The sequence below is a fragment of the Ammospiza nelsoni genome, chromosome 10 (assembly GCF_027579445.1).
Source record: "Ammospiza nelsoni isolate bAmmNel1 chromosome 10, bAmmNel1.pri, whole genome shotgun sequence".
In the NCBI taxonomy this organism is placed as follows: Eukaryota; Metazoa; Chordata; class Aves; order Passeriformes; family Passerellidae; genus Ammospiza; species Ammospiza nelsoni.
Window position 1 is genome coordinate 17,005,207 of NC_080642.1, and position 20,101 is coordinate 17,025,307.

Here is a 20,101-nt window from a genome sequence, read left to right on the forward strand (position 1 = left end):
CTCTTTGTGATATGGCTTCCTGTGAAGATGGCTGTTCAAAATGCCTCTAAATAACAAATATTGGCAAATGTCTTACAGAACTTTTGTTCATATAACATTAATGGAACGGTCACAGGGTTACTGTCATTCAGCAGCGAGGCCACCAAGCCTTTGACTGCCCTGGAACTGCTACAAGAAAGTCTGCAGGAAGATTATGGAAAGTTTGGTAAGAAAAGTGCAATGGAAGCTGCTTTGTTTTTTTACTCTGCCAGTTGTTTCTGTAGGAGTTACACTCCAGTGTAGTAGGATGCTGTTAAATACTGCAAACCAGGATGAAAGAAACAGAGGGACAGATTTCTACTTAGATATAAAGGCACAGATTCCTGCTTAGATATAAAGGTTTTTTAACCTGAATTCAGTCAGACAGAAGAAAATGCTGTATGTTCCCCCAGAGTGGTACAATGAGATTTAATCCTTATGCAAACAGCTGTACTAGAGTACAAACTATTCATAGCAGATTCTGCTGGTCCCAGTCAGGGTTTCATTGGGTTAGACACAGCAGAGAATGCTCAGAAATGTGATGAAGGAGAGGGAAGATTGCAGAAAAAAATATATGTTAGAATGTGTCAGCATTGAAGTGGTCTGAGAAAGGTTAATTTAACCATCCTCCACTTCCGTCCCCTGCAAGTGCTGCACTTGCTCTTATTTACAGTCATGTCTGCCTCCTCTGTCTGTGCAAAACAGTGGATGTCCATCCTTGCTGTCACCCCGCAAAAGCAGCTCTCCTGGTTCTTTCTAGGATGCTATTTTGCAGTTGGAGTTGTTTCTATATCACAGCTGTTCCAGATTATTTTAAGGTATCTTGGTAGCCTCTAAATGAAGCAGAAAGAAATGTATAGGAATGGCAACTACTTTGCAAACCTCTGTACTCACAAGACAATTGAAAGTGAGTTTTGGAGAGGAATGATTCACAGCACCCTAACTACTTGGAGACCTCATTAAGGCACAGGGTCATCTCAGAACTTTTGTCTGTGCTGTGTAAGGATTTAGGGACTCAGAAAGCTATGTAGCCTGAATTGCTTGGCTTTGCATTGTTTTCTGCCTCAAAAACCTGATCAAACCACCTCTTTGGGCTGTGTACAATTTTCTGCACATGTGGTTATATACTATTGTATTTGGTGATCCATCTTTTTTAAAATAATCCAGCTGATATGTCAAGCAAGACTTGCTCAGCATTATTAAAATTCATGTTGCTTTATGAATTTAAGACTTACTTCAGCACAATGCAAAGTATGAATTCAACAGCTACTCTGCAGGTCAGAGTAGTCTTAAGCTAATATGCAATATAGCTATGGGAAGATGCCAGATTTATCAGTGGATTGTAGGCAGCTTTGTAGATGTTGCTTTTTGATCAACAGCAATCAAATTTGAATGTTTGTTTTATTATCTATCTGCCTGAAAATTTTTTGCTTGCTTGTGGTTTTTTTTGGCTCCCTTCTCCTGAAGTGTCACTGTTTTGTAAAAGGAATGGTTGGACTTGGTTAAAATAATTACGAAAAGAGGTTTGGTTTGTTTGGTTTGTTGGTTTGGTTTTGTCTGATGCCACTGGCACAGAGAAGCCTCTGCAGCTGTGTTTGGTTTCCAAGTTAATGCTGTCTGGGTGTTGCTGTGGATAGATAATCTCTGAGCCCTGGCTGTCTGTGCAGCTGTGAGGAGTAACAACATAAACTTAGCGTTAAGGTTTTTGTCAATACTAATTAAAAATCATGGTTAAGGGCTCTCGTTCAGCAAACACTGACTGCTGCTCAAAGCTCTTAGATATGTTTTTAATTTTGTGCACATTCCAAATATATTTGGTCTCATTACAACTGAAGAATATATTTTGAATCCTGTGGGTTTACTGCTTTTTAAAAGCAAATAAATGGCTAGAATTCATATATGTGCTTGGTAGGTAAAAATCAGGTAAAAATCAATTTTTATATGGATTTACTTTTGGGAGCAGGTTCTGTATTTCTGCTTCCCTGTGCTGGGATTTACTCTGTTATGCTTCTCCCTTCAACTAATTATTCCTACAATTTCTCTTACATTTAAGCCTCATTTGATACATTTAATATCACTGCTCATCAGCCCAATTACCCTTTGGTGCCACCTCCTTGGCACAGAGCCTCCCAGAGAGGCTCAGTGTTCCTGCCTCAGCTCCTGCACCATCTGCTCCTGCCAGCTCCAGCCTGTGCCTGTGGTTTCCAGAGGAGTTTGGTCTCTGTGCTCTGCTGGCTCAGGCACTGCAGCTGCATCCCTGCCTGCTGCCTTCCCTTACCAGCTCCTGCTGTGTCTCCTCCTCACGTTACAGCTCTTCCTTCCCATTTCTTCCTGCCCCATACAAAATACCTCCATGCTTAAAAAAAAATCATGAAATGGGGTTGATGTCCTTCCCAGGAACTCTGGGGCTCTGCTTGTGCACAGGACCAAGTCTGTACCTGCCAGCACTGCCAGGTACAGTAATACAGGGTGCCTCTGATGCAGGGAATGACTGGCATCTGACTCCATGCATTCAGAATGCCAAACAATTGCTTTACTGAAATTCTATTCTATTCTATTCTACTATATTATAATTATCATATTATTATAATTATTGTATTATAGTATAATTACTATGTTATATATTATTATAATACAATATTGTAATACTATTTTATTATTTTATTTTATTATTTTATTTTATTATTTTATTTTATTTTTATTATATTATTTTTATTATATTATTTTTATTATATTAATTTATTATATTATTTTATTATATTATTCTATTACTATATTAAAACTATACTATACTATACTAAACTAAAAAGATACTATGCTATAATTACATACTAAAGAAAACTCGTGACTCTCCCCAGACAGCCAGGACACAGCTTTTTCCAGCTGGACAAGGAAACCCAACAATCCTCAGCAGACTCTAATTGCCCAATCACTTCAGGTAAACAATCTCCTTGACACATTCCACATGTGCAAAGGCAACAGGAGCAGCAAGCAGAGATAAGAATTGTTTTCTCTTTCTTCTCTCTGTGCTTCTCCAGGAAAAAGACCTGAGAGAGCCCAGCCAGCAGGGGCTCCACAAAGCTTCTGTACCAACAGGCACCATTACACTGGGGGAAACCGAGGGGAATCCACCTCAGCAAACAGACTGGTCCTGGCTCCCTGGTCCAAAGTAAGCATCAGCAACCTGGAATGGCTGGGTTTGGTTTGTTTGTGTGTTTTTCATACAATAGCATCCTGAAATGGTTACGTACAATTGAGAACCTCATCAATATTACATCTGCAACAGATGGTGAAAACCTCCTGGCATGGACAAGGAATCCATTTAGTCCTTCAGACAAGATCTCCAGTGCCAGGCAGAGCACCTGGCCTCTTGGTCCATCTTGAGGTGCTCTGGTGGAAACCCAGAGGCAGCCAAAGAGCTCACTGTGACCCCATATCCACACAGGAGCTCCTGTGAGCCACACTGGGGTGATGCCTACAGCAATTCACTGAGGGCTTTGTGACCTGATTTCAAACAGCTGCAATGAATTGCTTTTACCTTGAATTTTAAACCATTTATTTTGGGAGAGCAGAACACTTCTATGAGATGCAGCATCATGCTGAATGCAGGAGGAGCAGATGACAGGATACCTGGTGTGTTTTTGGGACATGGCCCCTGAGTCCTTGGGGATGCAGGCTGCATCTGTGAGCAGCTCCTGGGCTGTGCTTTTTGGCTTTTGCAGCCCTGCTGCTGTCGGGATGGACCTGGGGTGATGTTTTGCAGCACAGTGGCAGCACCAGAACTGCTTCAAAATAAAGGCACCAGCTACAAGTCTGAAAAATGCACCCTCCCAAGTGGAGCCTCAGGGCTGGGAAGGGCACTCAGCCCATCTCAGTCACTTACCAGTCAGGTATGTAAAACAGAAGGTATTTACCTCAGGGGAAAATCACAGCATTTTCACCTGATTATATGGATTTTACTTGCCAGTCAAGGCTTATAGCTGAGAGAGGTGTGAGACTGCTATCTAAAACAGTTTGGACATCCAAACAAATGTTCTTCCCAGCTTGCAGAAATGTTAGTAGTTGTCCTGTAGATTGGAGGCTTTTTGGAGAAACAATGTCACCACTTGTATGTTGACTTTTGCCAGAGAAGGGAGCAGCCTGCCCATCTGTCTTTTCCTGCCTCAAGAGACCTTTTCATGACTGAGTCATAAGAAAAAACAAAGTGTAGATGTTAGCAGAGCTCTTGATATTGCAGTGGATGGATGCCACGTTGTGCCATGTACCCAGCTGGATGGAGCGTGGTGCCTTTCCATGTACACTTGTCCACGGAGGAATTGTGCAGCTCACAGATCACTGTTTGATTTCTCTGCCTCCTGCTGCCCACAATCTGCCTCCTGCGCATCTGTTGGATGGCACTAAACCCTCAGCAGCCAGGAGTGGGTGTCAGTGGGTCAGTGGGCTGTGCTGGCTCTGTGCTCACCCCTGAGTTCAGCCTGCAGCATTAAGGGGTAAATGATTAACCTGCATCTGTTCTGCTTTTTGCACTGAGACTCTGGGCTTGCCTTCATTCCACAGCCACTGAATAGGGAAGCTGCCATTGAAGCCAGCCAGAGCTCCCTGGGTCTACATCCTGAAACTCAAAGTCAGCACAGCTGAACCCTAAAACAACAAGATTTCTGCTTTGATGCTGATGTGACAAAGCTAAAAGCCATAACATGTGGGAGGACATGAATTCGTGCTCTCTTTTTCATGCAATCACTCATAATTATGTTGACTAAACTTTTAATTTAGTATATATTTTTTAAAAAGGATGTGGCACGAAGCGGTTTCGCCTTGTCCGGCAAGCTAACAAATCAAATTGTTTGCTCTTTTCTTGTAGAAGGAGGAATTCTATAACACTGTGTCTGTGCTATGCCTTTCACTGAGTCTCTTTCACCTATTTTTGTCACATTCTTGACCAAATACTGGGTTTGATTTTGACCCAGATCTGTATAAATTACTGTAGCAATAGGGTTGGAATTCACATACATGTGTACTGAGCAAAGGACAAACCTATGGCCACAAAATGGGCTGTGATGAAACAAGGGAAACAAATGACCCTGACAAGGACAATGCACAAGAAAATGGTGATAATGTTTTATGGCACAGAGCAGAGCTGGGCTTTTTGCCCTCCCAGCTTCAGCACATAAACTCTCACATGCTCCATTGCTAAAGCACCTGTTGCCCTGATGGCTTGGGGATGGAAGAACCTTTGCCCACGTGCAGTAATGCCAGCATGCTGGCTCGTGCTTTGGGAATGGCTGGACTCTCAAAAAAAAGAGTGAGTGTTAATTTGGAGTGGCAATTTGGCTCCTGTAACCCCCATTCTGTGTTGTCAGACAAGGCAGCAGATAACAAAATGGGCACTTTTCTGCCAGAGACGCAGAGATCCAAAATCACTGAGCTTCTCCATGTTTGTGAGTGATTAATGTAAAAATTAATGAGGGTTTAATGTAAGTAAGGAATAGAAATGACTTAGCCCCAAGATCATGAAGTTTCTGCAGAGCAGAATTGCTGAATGACTTAGGAGAGGACTAAATAATGGCCCTAATCTTATGCACAGCTGTGAAAGCACTTCTCTCTGTTTATTTAAAATGAAAACTCACATAAATGTGTGTACAGATCACTGCTGTGCCAACTTTTCCCCTCCCAGGTAGCACTTGGTGTTCTCTGATGAGAAACCATCACTGAAGGGCAATCCTGGCTGAGCCAGGTACCCCAAGGTGCCCAACACCCCAGGCTGGGCACTGACACCAGCTGAGGATCCTGGCAGGAGCAGCTGGCATGCACTGGGAGGGCACAGCCAAACCAGTTTAGCTGGCTGCTGCTGCTCTGGAGGGTTTCAGTTGTGTAATCTCCAATGCTTTGGGGTCAGCCTGTGCAGATCCTCCAGCTGCCACGACAGGGCTGCTTTGCCTCCCTTCCCCATGAGCCAGCAGTGGGGAGCAGAGCAGCTCCCCAGACAAACCCCCCTGGCTACAAGCAGAGTATTGTGCCTCAGCTTTAGCAGAGTGGGCTGGGGCTGGAGTAAAGGCTGCCTCTTCCATGTGTGAATGGTGCTGAGAGTCGCTGGGCCGTGCAGCATGCCCTGGATGACGAATTGTCAGAGCAGGCTGAGAGCAGCAGCCCCAGCCTGAGCACAGCCAGTGCTGCAGCCGAGCCCTCGGGATGTCAAGGCAAAGGGGAGCCTGCCCCATGCTAATTAAAACTCTCCTCTCAACTTCTCCTTGGCAAAGTGCAAAGAAATCCTCTTTTCATGCCCGGCGACTAAAAATAAATCCTATTTTGGGTTTCAGAAGCAGCCGCATGACTAAATGAGCCCTTCAGTTTCATTCATGTTTGCTGTCTATTAATCTGTTCTCCTCACCCTCAGCAGGGTATGACTCAGGGCTTCACATTGTCTTCCTCCCTGAACTATCTGTGTTTTGACTTTAAATTCTGCTGTCTGACGCAAAGCAGTGCTGAAATCATGACAGTTTGATCCAGCCAGCTCCCAGGAGAGTCCTGATCTTTACTGGCTGGTAAATGTAGCACCCAGAACAGCTATGCAGAGCAGATATCGATATTTTTACACCAAATGTTGGTAAGCAGATGTCACAGGCTCGTGAAAAGCCTTGAAACTCCACGGGAGAAAATATGTGAGTATGTGTGTGGGAGGCCTGGAGACAAAAATAATTCCGTGCTTCTATGAGAAGGCATATATTCCTTAATCCGTTGGTGTTTGCTATTCCTGTGCAGGGGACTCAAAGTGGAGGCTGCTATACTGGAACAAGTGGAGCAGCAAACGCTTTCCCTGTTGGTTCATCTGATGCTTTTGCTACTCTTCCAGCCCAGGCTCTGCCCTCTGGCCCTGGCTGAGCTGATGGATCCCATGAGCAGGGGGTCTCTCCTATGGGGTGGAGAGATTATCCCAAGCTTCAAGCATCCCATAGCAAGAGTGGGACACTGGGCAGGTAATAGCAGTGAGGCAGCAGGGCTGGGCTCCTCCTGCAGGCACTGGAGGGGTGGCACAGCCCCAGGGAAGGGCTCTGAGCAGGGGTGGCACTGGAGGGGTGGCACAGCCCCAGGGAAGGGCTCTGAGCAGGGGTGGCACTGGAGGGGTGGCACAGCCCCAGGGAAGGGCTCTGAGCAGGGGTGGCACTGGAGGGGTGGCACAGCCCCAGGGAAGGGCTCTGAGCAGGGGTAGCACAGCCCTGGTGTGAAGGGATGATCCCATAAGCACTGGGGCACACCCACAGCCAAGCCTTGCCTAAGGCTCCTCTTCTGTTATTTTCTTACAAGCAGGCAGCTTGAAATCCTGAGCTTGTAAATGTTGAATAAAAGTCCAGATTTTGGGGTTTTTTGTTTTTCCTTAGCTTTTCCTGTTCTTGAAATGTCCCCTCAGGGAGGTGTGCAGGGCAGGCTGGTGTTAAACCTGCCTAATCTCATTGCAGTGTTGAATCAAGCCCAGTAATCTACAGCCAGTGGATGCTTGCCTTGACATCCCTGCTTTTAAGGGACTGTGGTTAAAAACTGCAAAATCCTTATTTTTTTTCCTTACAATGCTGTATTTATCCCTCCCCTTATGGCTTTGGAAATGAAATTTGAGCCATTTATTGTGCACTAAATTTAGGGAGGCCAAAAATATTTGCATACAAATATGATTGATCTTTCAAGCATGCAAAATGAGCAGAAAATGATGAGTCTGATGTTGATACAAGCAGAGTTCAAGTATTTTAAAATTAAAATAATTTAAATGAATCTGTATCTATTATGGCAGATGAGCTTTTTCAGAGGAAAGAAAACCTCCTCTTTCTCATTATATTCAGAGAAAATGAAGATATTCAAGTCAGATATGGACTGAATTTTAAATGTGATAATGGCATTTATTCTGCAGGAGATGTCATGTCTGTAATGAATTGTAAATTATTTTTAGTTGCCACTAGAAACAGAAGAAGGGAGGGAAATAATCAATATTGACACAACCCTGCTTTATTTTTGAGCAGTGCTGATCTTGGTGGCACCAATTAGAGGAGGAGAGAGCCAGAGCTGCAGAAGCAGAAACCATTCTGGTGTTTAGAAAAGACAAATGTGCTGCCTCTGTGTTTCTGTTGGGATGGTTATCCCAGCAAGATCATCGTTCCATCCTCTGCTGGAGCTGGGCAGGTGTGGTGGGAGCCCGTGGTCCATGGGCTGCTGTGGCCCTGGTGTGTGCTGGGGCCTGGGCACAAGGACAGGGACCCCAGGGCCCTTTGCCAGACCGTGCTGCCTCTCAAGACAAGTTTCCTGGCTGTTCTTTCCCCACTGACTGCAGGGATGAGGATATTCCAGCTGGGCTGTGACAAACCAGAGTGGGCTGGAGCCCTCCAGCCTCTGTTTGCTGCAGTGAAGTTCTCCTCCCAGCCCCGTGCCCTCCTTCTTGCAGGGAATGAAAGAAAAGCCTTTGCTGCAAGGTACAGGGTTGATTGATTAACTTTTATCTTCTCATGATGCATTACTAGGTGAGGGAGGGCATGTGACAAGGCAAGCTGTTGAGAGAAATCTCTGCAGATAGAGCTGGGCTGCTCCCAGGATGCACAAAAGGATGCACATGGTCAAAATTCACTCAGAAAAACGAGATTACCCCGCTCTTTTGCTTAAGCAGTTGATATTGAACTAATTCTAATGCAATTTCCTAAAACTGAGAGATGCTGTGATGTGATCTTACTCCTGTATAAAATGCCATGAAACTTCTGATGACAGAACAGATCCAATTTTCAGTTGCATGACTCATTCTGAGGAAAAGAATGCTGTACATTCAATATGACCAAAAAAAGTACATTCAGTAATGTACTTTCAGGGCTCCTCCTTATAGGGCTGTGTGGATGCAACCAATCATAAGCACAAAGTCCAGGCAACATTTTTTGATATGGAGTAAAATTGACAGATGGATTGTAGAGAGCCTTTGGAAAATTTTATCCACTGAACCCAGAATAGCCACAGCAGAGACCTAAGCCAAGTATCTGGCTGACTTTAAATGCTGTAAATCTGAGTTGAGTGGCTAAGGAGGATGGAATCTTGCTCATGTGCCAGATAATTTGGTTTGTCTGAAATGCACTCTAATGCAGAAGATCAGGGATGGATGGACGGATGGATGGACGGATGGATGGATGGATGGATGGATGGATGGATGGATGGATGGATGGGGTTCAACAGGATGATTTCATGGGAAAGAATTTGCTCCATGAGTATTACTCATTTGGTGACAGAATGCACGAGAGCCTGTTGGAAACACCTGCAGAAGCACAAGAAAATTCCTGAAAGTCTGAATTGAGTAATTTTCTGCTGGGTGTTCTTTGTTATTATTTTGTTTGTTGGTTTTGATTGCATTGAGTATTCTGTCCATGGGCTGAGGTGTATCAGTGTTTGCAGAGCTGTGTTTTGTGGGCACTCAGAGCCCTGCTGAAGGGATGTGGTGCCCAGCAATTCAGCACCAGCTGCTCAGAGGGCACCTGGACCTTGCCCTCAGCTCACTGCAGCATTGCCTTTGTTTCCCTTCCTCAGGGCTGCCAACACAGGCCCTAATGCAGTATTTTCTGGGCTCTTTTCTTCCTGGGTCTGCTAATGAAAGTGTGTGTGTGTGTGTGTGTGTGTGTGTGTGTGTGTTGGATGGAATCTGGGGCCAGAATACAGCTGCTGCTGAAGAGTTTCAGCACAAAAACTCATACTGTATTTTACTCATAAAACTACATGAGGTGAAACAAGATCTCTTATTTCCAGATTTCTGTGTCAGCTACAGCAAATGCAGCCGGGATTTTCTTCTTGTCTGTTCCTGGCTACAATTATTTCTAGCTTACTGTTCTTACAATAATTTAATTTTGTAATGTTTATTGGCTTGGAAGGTACATTCATCCTAGGTTTTTTTGCATTTTGTGCTGTAAAAGGTCAAAATTGTCAGGAAAGATTTATTTTTGGGGAAAAGGAATCCTTATTTAAAAGCCAAAGCAAAACAACCTTTCTGTAATAGAAAGGAAGCAGAAGGAGCAAGCTAAAACTCTGAGCATCAGCTGAAGCCATGTGTTACATCTTGTGTTTTGTGATTTATGGCATGTTGGTATTTACTCATCCCACTGATCCAGGCATGCAGGTGCTGCCCTTTTTGAGTGCTGAAAATGGAGGTAAAACCATGAGGGCCTTTTCAGCAGTGCCCCAGGGATGGGCAGTCCCTCTCTGGCTGCATCCCCATCCAGAGCAGTGCCAGCCTGGCCCCTGTCCCATGTCACAGCCACCACAGCCAGGGCACACAGCTGGGGTGGGGCTGCTGGGGCAGGAGGAGCCTTCTGCCTTCTCTTTCCCCACCGTGTTTCAGTTTGTCCGTCTACCTCAGACAAACAAGGGAGGGGTGTCCTTCCCCCTCAGCCCATCTCTGTTGGTGCAGAGCTCCAGAGCCTCCTACACTGATGACAGGGCCATGAACTATCCCTGCCCTGTGACAAAGCCAGAAATGTGCCACAACAGCTCAGTCACTGAACTAAAGAGAAAAAATAAAAAACCCCTGCTGGCCATAGCTGTTGAAAGGCCGTCTCCTGCCAAGGCACGGGCACAGCCAGGCACACTCACACTGACCCTGGGTGCAGAGTCATCCTCACAGCCGGGATGCTCTCACATCGGGTTTGGCTCCTGCCCCACAGCCCTGGGTGTGTGCCCTGCTGCTGGTTTGCTCTGGGTCGGGTTTATCGAGTCCTCCCTCCCAGCCTGAGAAGCAGAAGGCACTGACTGCATCACTTCTGCCTTTTGCTTTCTTTTTTATTTTTAAACCTTTTCCCCTTTCCTCCTTGCCTTCCTTTTCTCTCCTTGTTTATCCTCGTGCCTTTTTTCCCTCTATATTTTTTTACTTTTCTCTTTTTTTTTCCATCCCGTCCTTTTCCCGCTGCCGGTTTGACGTGCCCGGGCTGGGGGTCGCGGACGCTCCGGCGGAGACCGAGCCGGGCGGGGCCGGGCCGATCCGGGCAAGGCGGGGCCGGGCCGGGCCGATCCGGGCGGTGCCGAGCCGGGCGGGGCGGGGCCGTGACGCGCGGCCGGGGCGGTATAAGCGGGCGCTGTCCGGGTGCTGAAGGCGGCGGAGCGGCGGAGCGGCGGCAGCGCAGGTAGGGCTGCAGGGCCGCCGGGCTGTAGCGATGCAGGGATGTAGATGGGGACGCAGGGATGTAGATGGGGATGCAGGGATGTAGGTTGGGATGCAGGATGCGCGGAGCCCCAGGGCTGCGCAGGAGGATCCGACACCGAGAGAGCGCTGAAGTCGCACCTTGAGCCGGTGGTGCCGGGGCTGGGCTTGCAAGGGAACACATTTCTATAAGATGCACCCCTATCACTATATGTATTATACACATATAAAATGCATGTCTGCATGTATAAATGCATATGTATTGTACCGGATATCTGTTGTGTCTCTGCGCTGCCGGCTCGGAGCGCTCCCGGGAGCGGCGGCGCTCAGCCGTGCCCGCTCACAGCGCTTCACGGATGGGCAGGGGGATCCCTCTGATCAAACACCCTCCGAGCCCCTTCCCAGATGGATCCGCGTGCAAACAGTCCTTAGAGTCACTAGGACTGCCGTGGGTTTGGGATTTTACCCTTTGTTGCTGTTTTGTTTGTGGTTTTGGTTCCTTCCACAGGGTAAAAGGTTAGGGATGCTTATAAACAAGGCAGATTTGCTGCAGTCGTGTTATTTATTGCAAAAAAGAAATGGGAGGAAGAGTGCATGATATACTTATTTTCCCTATGGATAACTGCTCTTATGTTTCACCTAAGGCTGTCAGAGCAGGGACACATCTATAGGAAAAAACTATGAGTTTTCATAGCTAAATTTCACTGGAAACGTTAGACTCACATCAGAAACAACTGCCAGGAGAATGAGAGAGAAAATTACTGCTACCATGGAAACATCCCAGAAACAAGATATTTTCTGTGTCTGTTTTTTAGGGAACTTTTTTCAGTCTGTAATGCCTTTGTATGTCTTAAATTTTGACAATGGTTGCCTCATTTTGTAAAGAGGAGCTTCTTCATCTTCATTTGCTGGCTAAAAGATGATTTTCCTGTTTGTTAGGTTCTAATAGAGGAGAAAATATGCTCTCCATCTAGACTGGCTTCACAGTTATTGATCTGAAGACAAAAGAGCTGTTTTGGCATATTATCTTTAGAGAAGCACAGGAGAGAATGTTTACAATATTTCCTAAAGATAGGCTAAAATGTCCTGTTTTAAAAACAAATGTGGAATTAAAGTCTGAACGACTGGGGAGGAACACTCTTACCTTGGATAGCACAGTATATTTAATGACAAGATTTATGACCTGAACTGATAGCTTGTAAAAGAAATCATCCCCAAATCTGTTTAACAAGGCTTTCAAATATCATCTACCAATAAATTAGAAGTAAAAGTTGACCTAGAGGCAAATGCACAGAAAATATGTAGAAAGGAGCCAATGATCTGTTATTCCTGCAAAGGAAATATCCAACTGAGCAACATCCTTGTGGAACACTAAACTAAACTTTGCCTGGCTGCACACATTTTGATTTCAGTGGGATGCTGACAGCCCTTGCAAAGGCTGTAACAATCCCAATTGTGTGCAGAGAAGGAGGGTGAGTTCCTGGTCCTTGTGAGTGGGAGGTGCTTGGCAGATGATTATAGAAGGACTCTCCCTTCCCCCATCCCTTGGAAAGGACAGTTTCTTGTGTGCTGACAAATGAACTCTGTTAATGACCAGTCTGCTGAAAAAGAAAGCCTTAATTTACTTATTTGCTACAGAAATAGAAAATTAGGTGATGTTTGGCTGGGGGTGTTTTGTTTGTTTGTTTGTTTTTTTTTTTTTTTTGGTTGTTGGAGTTTTTTAATGGATATATACATTTATGTCCAGGGCTAATGCCTTTTCTGTGACAGAAAATGAAGCAATGGGTTGGCTTTGACTCAGGGCAAACTCAGATCCAGAGGGCGGGACTGTCTAATTAGCTGTTGAACTAATCATTTGTGAAATCAATGCTCAAATGTATCCAGGCTTGAAGTCAGAAATGTTTGGGGAAATTGTTTGCTATTATGCTTATTAGCCTGCTCATGCATACTGAAGGGAGGAAAATAAGCAGCTCTCTGAACTGATAGGGCTTTAATTATTTAGTTAAGTCACATTATGTTAAGGACAAAAATGGAGTGGAAAAATCTACAAGTGAGCTGAAATGAACACATTCATGCTCACTTTCTGCTTGCAGCAGTGGGTAAACACGGTGTACACAGCTCTTTCAGGCTCTCATGAACTACCAGAGTCTCAGCAGGATGCTTTAACAAGCCAAAAACCAAAGGAACCAAAATAGGTTGATTAATCAAAGCGGTTGATATCTTTATCATTCCTTTCTCATATTGTACTTCATTTGTAAATGCAAGTGGGTCAGAAAAGAGTCCCATGTGTCCTGTGGCCCCAGTGTGCCTGAGAGTGTCCTGGGGAGTGACTGGTGGCAATTTCTCCTGTGCTGTGGGGAGGGTGCCCAGCTCCCTGCAAGGCTGGGGTTTTGCAGCTGTACCCTCATGCACAGTGATGCTGTAATCATCTCAGTTCTGTCACAGGCATGTTTTTCCCAGTTCTGCTCCAGAGTTTATTTTTGTCTGGTGTACGCTGGGCAGACATGGGCTTCTACTGATCTATTCTAACCAAATTTGCCAGTGGTCATGTTTCTGCCTGTCCTGGGACCTGATTCAATTTCTGCTGGAGTGAATGAATAAGGAAATGAATGAAATCACCACTCAGAACCTACCTACTCAAGCTCATTTCTAAGATGGGCTTTCAGGGATTCAGTAAAATTATTTTATACCTTTAGGATAAATGATATTTTTCCTCTCATGTAAGAGATCATTGCCCTAGGAAGATGAGTCATAGAGTCATTAACCGATATTCCATTGTAATACAAATAATTTTTTAATATGGAATAGCAAAATAAAGGAAATAGCTTCAGTACTATGAGTAGTGACAGAAATAAACTTGCAAGTAATTTTATGTCATGTTCACTTCATGACAATAATTTTATTGCAGTTAAGCACCATTCAGCAGTAATGTCCTGGCAGGAAATTAGATGACCTATGGAGCAATCTCACAAAATATTTCTGTCTGTAGTTTTAATACTAGTATTTTGAGCAGCATTTAAATTTATGGATACACCAATTTTGTCATTTAGGTGCTTTGTTCTCATGATCAAAATGACATCTAGGTGTGTCTATGGGCATTTCATGAGTTATATAGGGTTGGTATTTTGTACTTTGGTGCTGCCATTGGACAATTAATGTTCATAAAGTACATGAAGCATAGAGATAAGAAATTTCTTGCAGAGCTCTGTTTCCTAAGCCTGTCTCCATGTGTTAACAGCTTCTTTTTCTTCTTCTTCTTCTTTATTTAAAGGAAACGTTTTAAACATGGCAGAAACTAAAACCTTCCAGCCTGGAACAGCCTGTGCTCTCACCTTTTTTTTTGTCCTAATCTGTTGGGTCGATGCAGCCTCCTTCCAGCAGCACCAGCTGCTCCAGAAAGACCCAGACTATGCAATGAAAAACCTGCAAAGGCTCCCAAACCCTGACATGATCAAAGCCCTGGAGTACATAGAGGACCTTCGCAAGCAAACCAACAAGGGAGAAGGCAGCCCTGACTACAGCTCTTATCAGAGTGTCCCCTACCTCCTCCCACAGAGAGAAAGCAAGGACCAGCTCCACCTCCCGGATAACGTGCGGGATTCTTTGACTGAAGATGAGTCCCAGTGGGTTAAGGTGATGCTGGAAGCCTTGCGGCAAGCCGAGAAGGAGTCAAAGGCTGGCCCAAAGGAGAATAAGCCCTACGGTCTGGGTTCAGATAACAGCTTTCCAGCTGGAGTGACTGATGATTACGAGGCTTACAAGTGGCCTGAGAGGTGGCAGAAGTACCTCAAGATGCCGCTTGGGCACTATGAAGAGGGCTCAAGGGACAGTCCCTTCAAGCGCACCAACGAGATCGTGGAGGAGCAGTACACGCCCCAGAGCCTCGCCACCCTCGAGTCCGTGTTCCAGGAGCTGGGAAAGATGGCAGGGCCCAGCAGCCACAAGAAAGAAAGGGTGGATGAGGACCAGAAGTTGTACACAGATGATGAAGATGATGTGTACAAAGTGAATAACATTGCGTATGAAGACGTGGTTGGAGGAGAAGATTGGAATCCCATAGAGGAAAAAGTGGAAAGCCAAACCCAGGAAGAGATAAAAGACAGCAAAGAGGAAATTGATAAACATGAAGAGGAGATTGATGACGAAATGAAAAGATCGGGAAAGCTCAGCTTCCTTGAGGATGAAATAAGAAGAGAAAATAAAGATCAAGTGTCAGAGGATGTTTCAAAACTAATGAATTACTACCTGAAGAGGCTGATGGGTAGTGCTGAGAACAGGAAATTAAGGACTGGAGGAGAACTTGAGGAAAAAAGAGCATCCATGTTTTTGGATAAACAACTTGATCCTCAGGCTATAGCTCAGCTGATAGAAATCTCAAGGAATTTGCAAATTCCTCCTGAGGATTTATTAGACATGTTGAAAGCTGGAGAAAAAAAGCAGCTTCAGAGCGAAAGGTTGGAAGCTGAGCAGGAAATGGAATTCCCAGAAGACCTTGACGAGATAACTGAAACCAATCTAGGACAGAGTGATATATTTAAAAATAATATAAACTCTAAAAACGGGTACATGAAGCAGCCTCTTATTCCAGAAAATCTACCCGAAGACCTCAATATTGAAGATATTGTCAGCCTTCTGGGAAATGACAATTTAGCTAACCAGAATCCCTCCTACTTACTAAATCGTCTGAATCAAGAAAATGACTTGCCAAGACTGTCTTACATTCCCAGAAGATTGAAAGGGCACCTGTTCCCCAAAGCTGCCTGGATGAACGACTTGGAGAGGCGACAAGCGGAGTACGAGAAGCTGAATGAGAAGGATGAAGAGCTGGCTGATTACTTGGCAAAGGTGCTGGCCAAGTACCCCGAGGTGATCAACACCAACCAGATGAAAAGAGTCCCCGCTGCAGCCTCGGAGAGCGACCTGCAGGAGGAGGAGCAGCTGGAGCAGGCCCTCCGAGAGCACCTCAACCAGCTGGGACCACAGGAGGCTGCCAAGCTGGCCTCGCTCAGCAAAAGGCTCTCCATGGCTGGGGAGGCTGACGACACGCAAACCAGGCAGCTCCTGGATGAGGATATGCTGGCAAAGGTGCTGGAGTACCTAAAACAGGAGAAGTCAGAGCTTGAAAGAGATCACATCACCAAGCGAGCAATGGAAAACATGTAATTGTTCCCCAAGTATTATTTCTCTTCAATGTGTTGACTTCTTTCCCAATTCAGTTGTGATTTATTCCTGCTCTCACACTAAACAACCTATGGTAGACTATTTACCATTGAACAGTCTGCATATCTTTCTCAGAGCTGTTATATTGTTTATTGATATATGTTATAAATTATGGGGCAAACAACAAATTGCTTCAAGTGTTTTAAGAAACAATTTAATGATATCAAGTAAAAGTATAATGTGTAAACAAATCACCTTTGCATTGTTAATAAAACATGATAAATGAAGAGTGACAATTATAATTTGAAATTTTTAAGATTAATTGGATTATTTTGTTACTGTCTGTAGTGGTTTTTGTGCAGTATCGAATAAAAAAAATAAAGCATTATATATATATATAGTTTTATTTACAAGGCTTTTTCTATTCAGTGTTTTATTGTTGATGAATAAATTATTTCTGGACAATCGACTTTGTTTCTTTGTGACAGTTGATAAAGTCATACTAATTGGAAACATATTTTTACTTCTACAGATGACTCTTCTGAAATACATTATTTCCCCTACATATTAAGATGTAAGAATAAACTTGTGGTTTTCTGGGCCATCAACTGGTGTTACCCTTTAGGGCAGGGGGTACCTAAAGAGCTTGCTGAAGTCAGTCAGTGTAATACCTGCATTACCTACAACTGAAAATTTGGCCTCACATAATTAAGAGTATCTGTACCTCCTGGCAGCAGGAGGAACATAAATGATTTGTCCAGCTGAGACAGGCTTGATGATGAAGCTCTGAAAAAATACAAGATGAAACCTTCCTAGGTCAGCTCTGGGGAGCTCTGCAGACGAGTCCCCTCCATCTCTCATGGTGACAACCAAAAAGAAAGAGGCAGGGAACTCCCCTGTGGGCAACAGCATTGGTTTGTCTGATTAAAATATTATTTCCTTCTCCAAGAAATGACCATTATATGTCACATAAATACACAGAAAACCTTTACTATTCAGCACACTATCTGGACACTTGAAATGTCTCTTGAGCTCCTGCTATGACCTGCAGTACGTGGTCTGGAAAGGTTCTGGCTCTTTTACAGAAGGAAATGTGCTTGCATAACGCTGTGAGTCAGAGGTGGTTTTCACCAGGACAGCTCATTTCCAGGATTATAGTTTAAAAGTGGTTTTCCCTGTGGTATTCTGCAGCAGCTCATCTGGGCTAAGTGGGGTGGGGATGATTTTTGGCAAGGCAATGTCTAATGAAGTACAAAAGCTGCAGAAATAAAACCTCATCTTCAGTGTTGCCATTACCCTAAATATTCACAGCAGACAGGAGCTCAGCCCCTGTTCCAGCCATTATCCCTTGAATACACAGAGGACAATAAAACATCTGCTTTTCCAGGCATGTGTAGGACCTGGAAGAGATGTCACACGTGGTGACACAGGACAGGTGGGATCCCTCAGCATCATTCCCCTCCTGCCATAGCCTGCAGCCTCCCTTGCCCTGGGCTCCCCAGGCTCCTGAGCTGACCAAAGCCCTGGGGAACTGCTTGACTGCCTCCAGGCTCTTGCTCAGGGAGAGATCAATGACAAGTTTGGATACCAGAATGATTTTGGATCTAAGAAACCAGTGGTACAAACCTATACATTAAAGGACAGATAAGTCAGGCACTGTGTGGAAGAAGAAATAAGCTTTGGAAAATCCTAATCTTGGCATGAGTAATTACGTGACTTTTTAGAAGAACACCTCATTCACAGTGTGTGCAAGCCATCAGGGACTTTGTGGTTCATCTTCACAAAGAAGAAAAGGGGGGTTGTGCTTGAAATAACATAACTTTGTCTAGCAGAACTATATGGAAGTGTCAAGCTGATTTCAAGCTAAGAAGTTACATCAGTACTTTGCCCTCTTCAAGCCACAGAAAGCAGACAACTAATCTCCCTATGAAGTGCCTTATTCTACCAAACTCCTCTCCAACTCTATATTGGAATTAAATGAAATGAGAAAATATTAAACAGGCAGCACTCTCCTGGTAGCTGTAGCTGCCTCTTGCTATGCAACCAAGGCTCCTGCAGCAGCGCAAAAGTTATACCTGAATATACAAGACAGCATTATCCAAATGTACATCCCATCATGAGATCTGCTCCATTAAACCACTCCAGAGCCTCCTCCTGCAGAGAGGCTGGGTAGTACTTAATTGTTCTTAATAGCCCTGGCTGCTTCTGCTTTCATTTGTCTGTGGTTTGTGTTTTCCTTATGGGTGCAGTGGGACAAACAGTCATGTTGTTAATAATGCACAGAGAATGCATAATCCATAACAGATACACTATCAAGCTTATTACTATAATTATATACAAAATAAAGTGACCACCCTGCAATTTTTGCTCAGGCAAAGTGAGGAACAGATTTTTAATTCCCTTTTTGTGTTATGATTTGACAGCATCCCAGATGCAGCTGGTTTATGCTCTCTGTGTCAGTGGCTTTTGTCCAGCAAAGGAAATGTTTCTGCTCAAATCTTCCTCCTAAAACTTGCTTCATTGTGTCCTTGCATTTAAGGTCCTCCCCAACACACAGATCAAACAGAAATTCTGTATCTGATCCAAATACATCAAGCTGATCACCCTCCTCAGGATCTGAGGTAGTTCTTTGTACATACCCTAGAATTCATTTATTAGTACCCATAAGAGTAAATGCTGTGTTGTTTTTTTCATTAATGCATATGCTACTGCAAGTGCTTTGTTTACATCTGCCTCTTGATGATTCCATTATTTTGTCAGCTGGAGCTCTTAAATGAGAACACTTGTTGATTCAAAAATTAATGTAACCAAATTACCTCGACTGGAGAAATGAGATTGTAGCAATTATTTCCTTCTAAAAGGGCATTTCCACAGTGCAGTGGAAGGGGGTTGAGTTGCATGCAATGTGACAATTGTAACTGTTCCCCAAAGCACTTTACAAGACACTTGTTTTGCAGGAGAAGTGACACAAGCCATGATTTTCTTAACATGACAAAGGGGAGCCCAGGCTGGGGCTCAGGCAGCCTGAGCTGTGCTTTGTCTCACAGCCTCACTCTGCCACTCCTGCTGTCACTAATGAGAAACCACTAATGATGCAAACCTGCATCTCCAGACACACCTGAGGCAGCCCATCTGCCATCGGCCAGGTCACACATGGAGCACGGGCGCTCTGTGGGATGTGCCGTGTGGGATGTGCACCCCATTCCCTGCACCTTCCCCAGGCTCCAGGGCTATTTACTCCATATGCACAAATCCATACAGACACAGCTGGATGTCAGCTGCACTCTGAGTCTGTTCAGCTACCCAGCAGCCTCCAAAGAGGTTAATGTGAGCTACAGGAGCTCCAGTTAGCAGCAGCAGGCAGGTGCAGAGCCTCTAGTGCATAAAGTGGAAAGGAGAAGCCCTGAATCACAGCTGATTAGCTGGAGAGCCACGTTATTCCTGACTTTTGGATCATTCAAAAACATTTGAGGTCGTTAATAATTCATTTGTAGATGTAGCAGAGCTCTAAATGTGGCTGATTAAATGCATTTGACGTTTCTCTTGAGAGAGGCTGTTATTCCAGGAAACCACTTGGTATCTGCAAATGTCTTGGAATTAGTGTACTCAAAATTACAGGTTCACTCACAATGTTTTCCCCTGCAAAGAAAGGAAAGTGACCTCTGATTCCAAATGTAATGTACCCTGGTGAATAACTATGGCACATTTATTTTAGAAGTTCCCCACAGGCACTCAGCAGATCTGCTGTGCAATGACATGGTCCAAAGTGCTCTGCCAAGA

General features: G+C 44.4%; 1 protein-coding gene across 2 annotated transcripts; it reads left to right on the forward strand.

The window, feature by feature from the left end:
* The first annotated feature begins 3,167 nt into the window (after nucleotides 1–3,167).
* On the forward strand, nucleotides 3,168–16,734 carry SCG2 (secretogranin II). Of its 2 annotated transcripts, none has more exons than XM_059479581.1 (2): nucleotides 3,168–3,187; nucleotides 14,433–16,734. In XM_059479581.1, exon 2 carries the CDS (start codon nucleotides 14,447–14,449, stop codon nucleotides 16,322–16,324), a length of 1,878 nt encoding a protein of 625 aa, XP_059335564.1. In that variant the 5' UTR covers nucleotides 3,168–3,187; nucleotides 14,433–14,446; the 3' UTR covers nucleotides 16,325–16,734. The 2 variants fall into 2 exon arrangements, with proteins under 2 accessions (XP_059335564.1, XP_059335563.1); XM_059479580.1 differs by lacking the exon at nucleotides 3,168–3,187 and adding an exon at nucleotides 11,079–11,144.
* Nucleotides 16,735–20,101: the final 3,367 nt, after the last annotated feature.

What these genes read in the sequence shown, in the direction of transcription:
- SCG2 (XM_059479581.1), top strand. Translation starts at nt 14,447, where the DNA reads ATGGCAGAAACTAAAACCTTCCAGCCTGGAACAGCCTGTGCTCTCACC.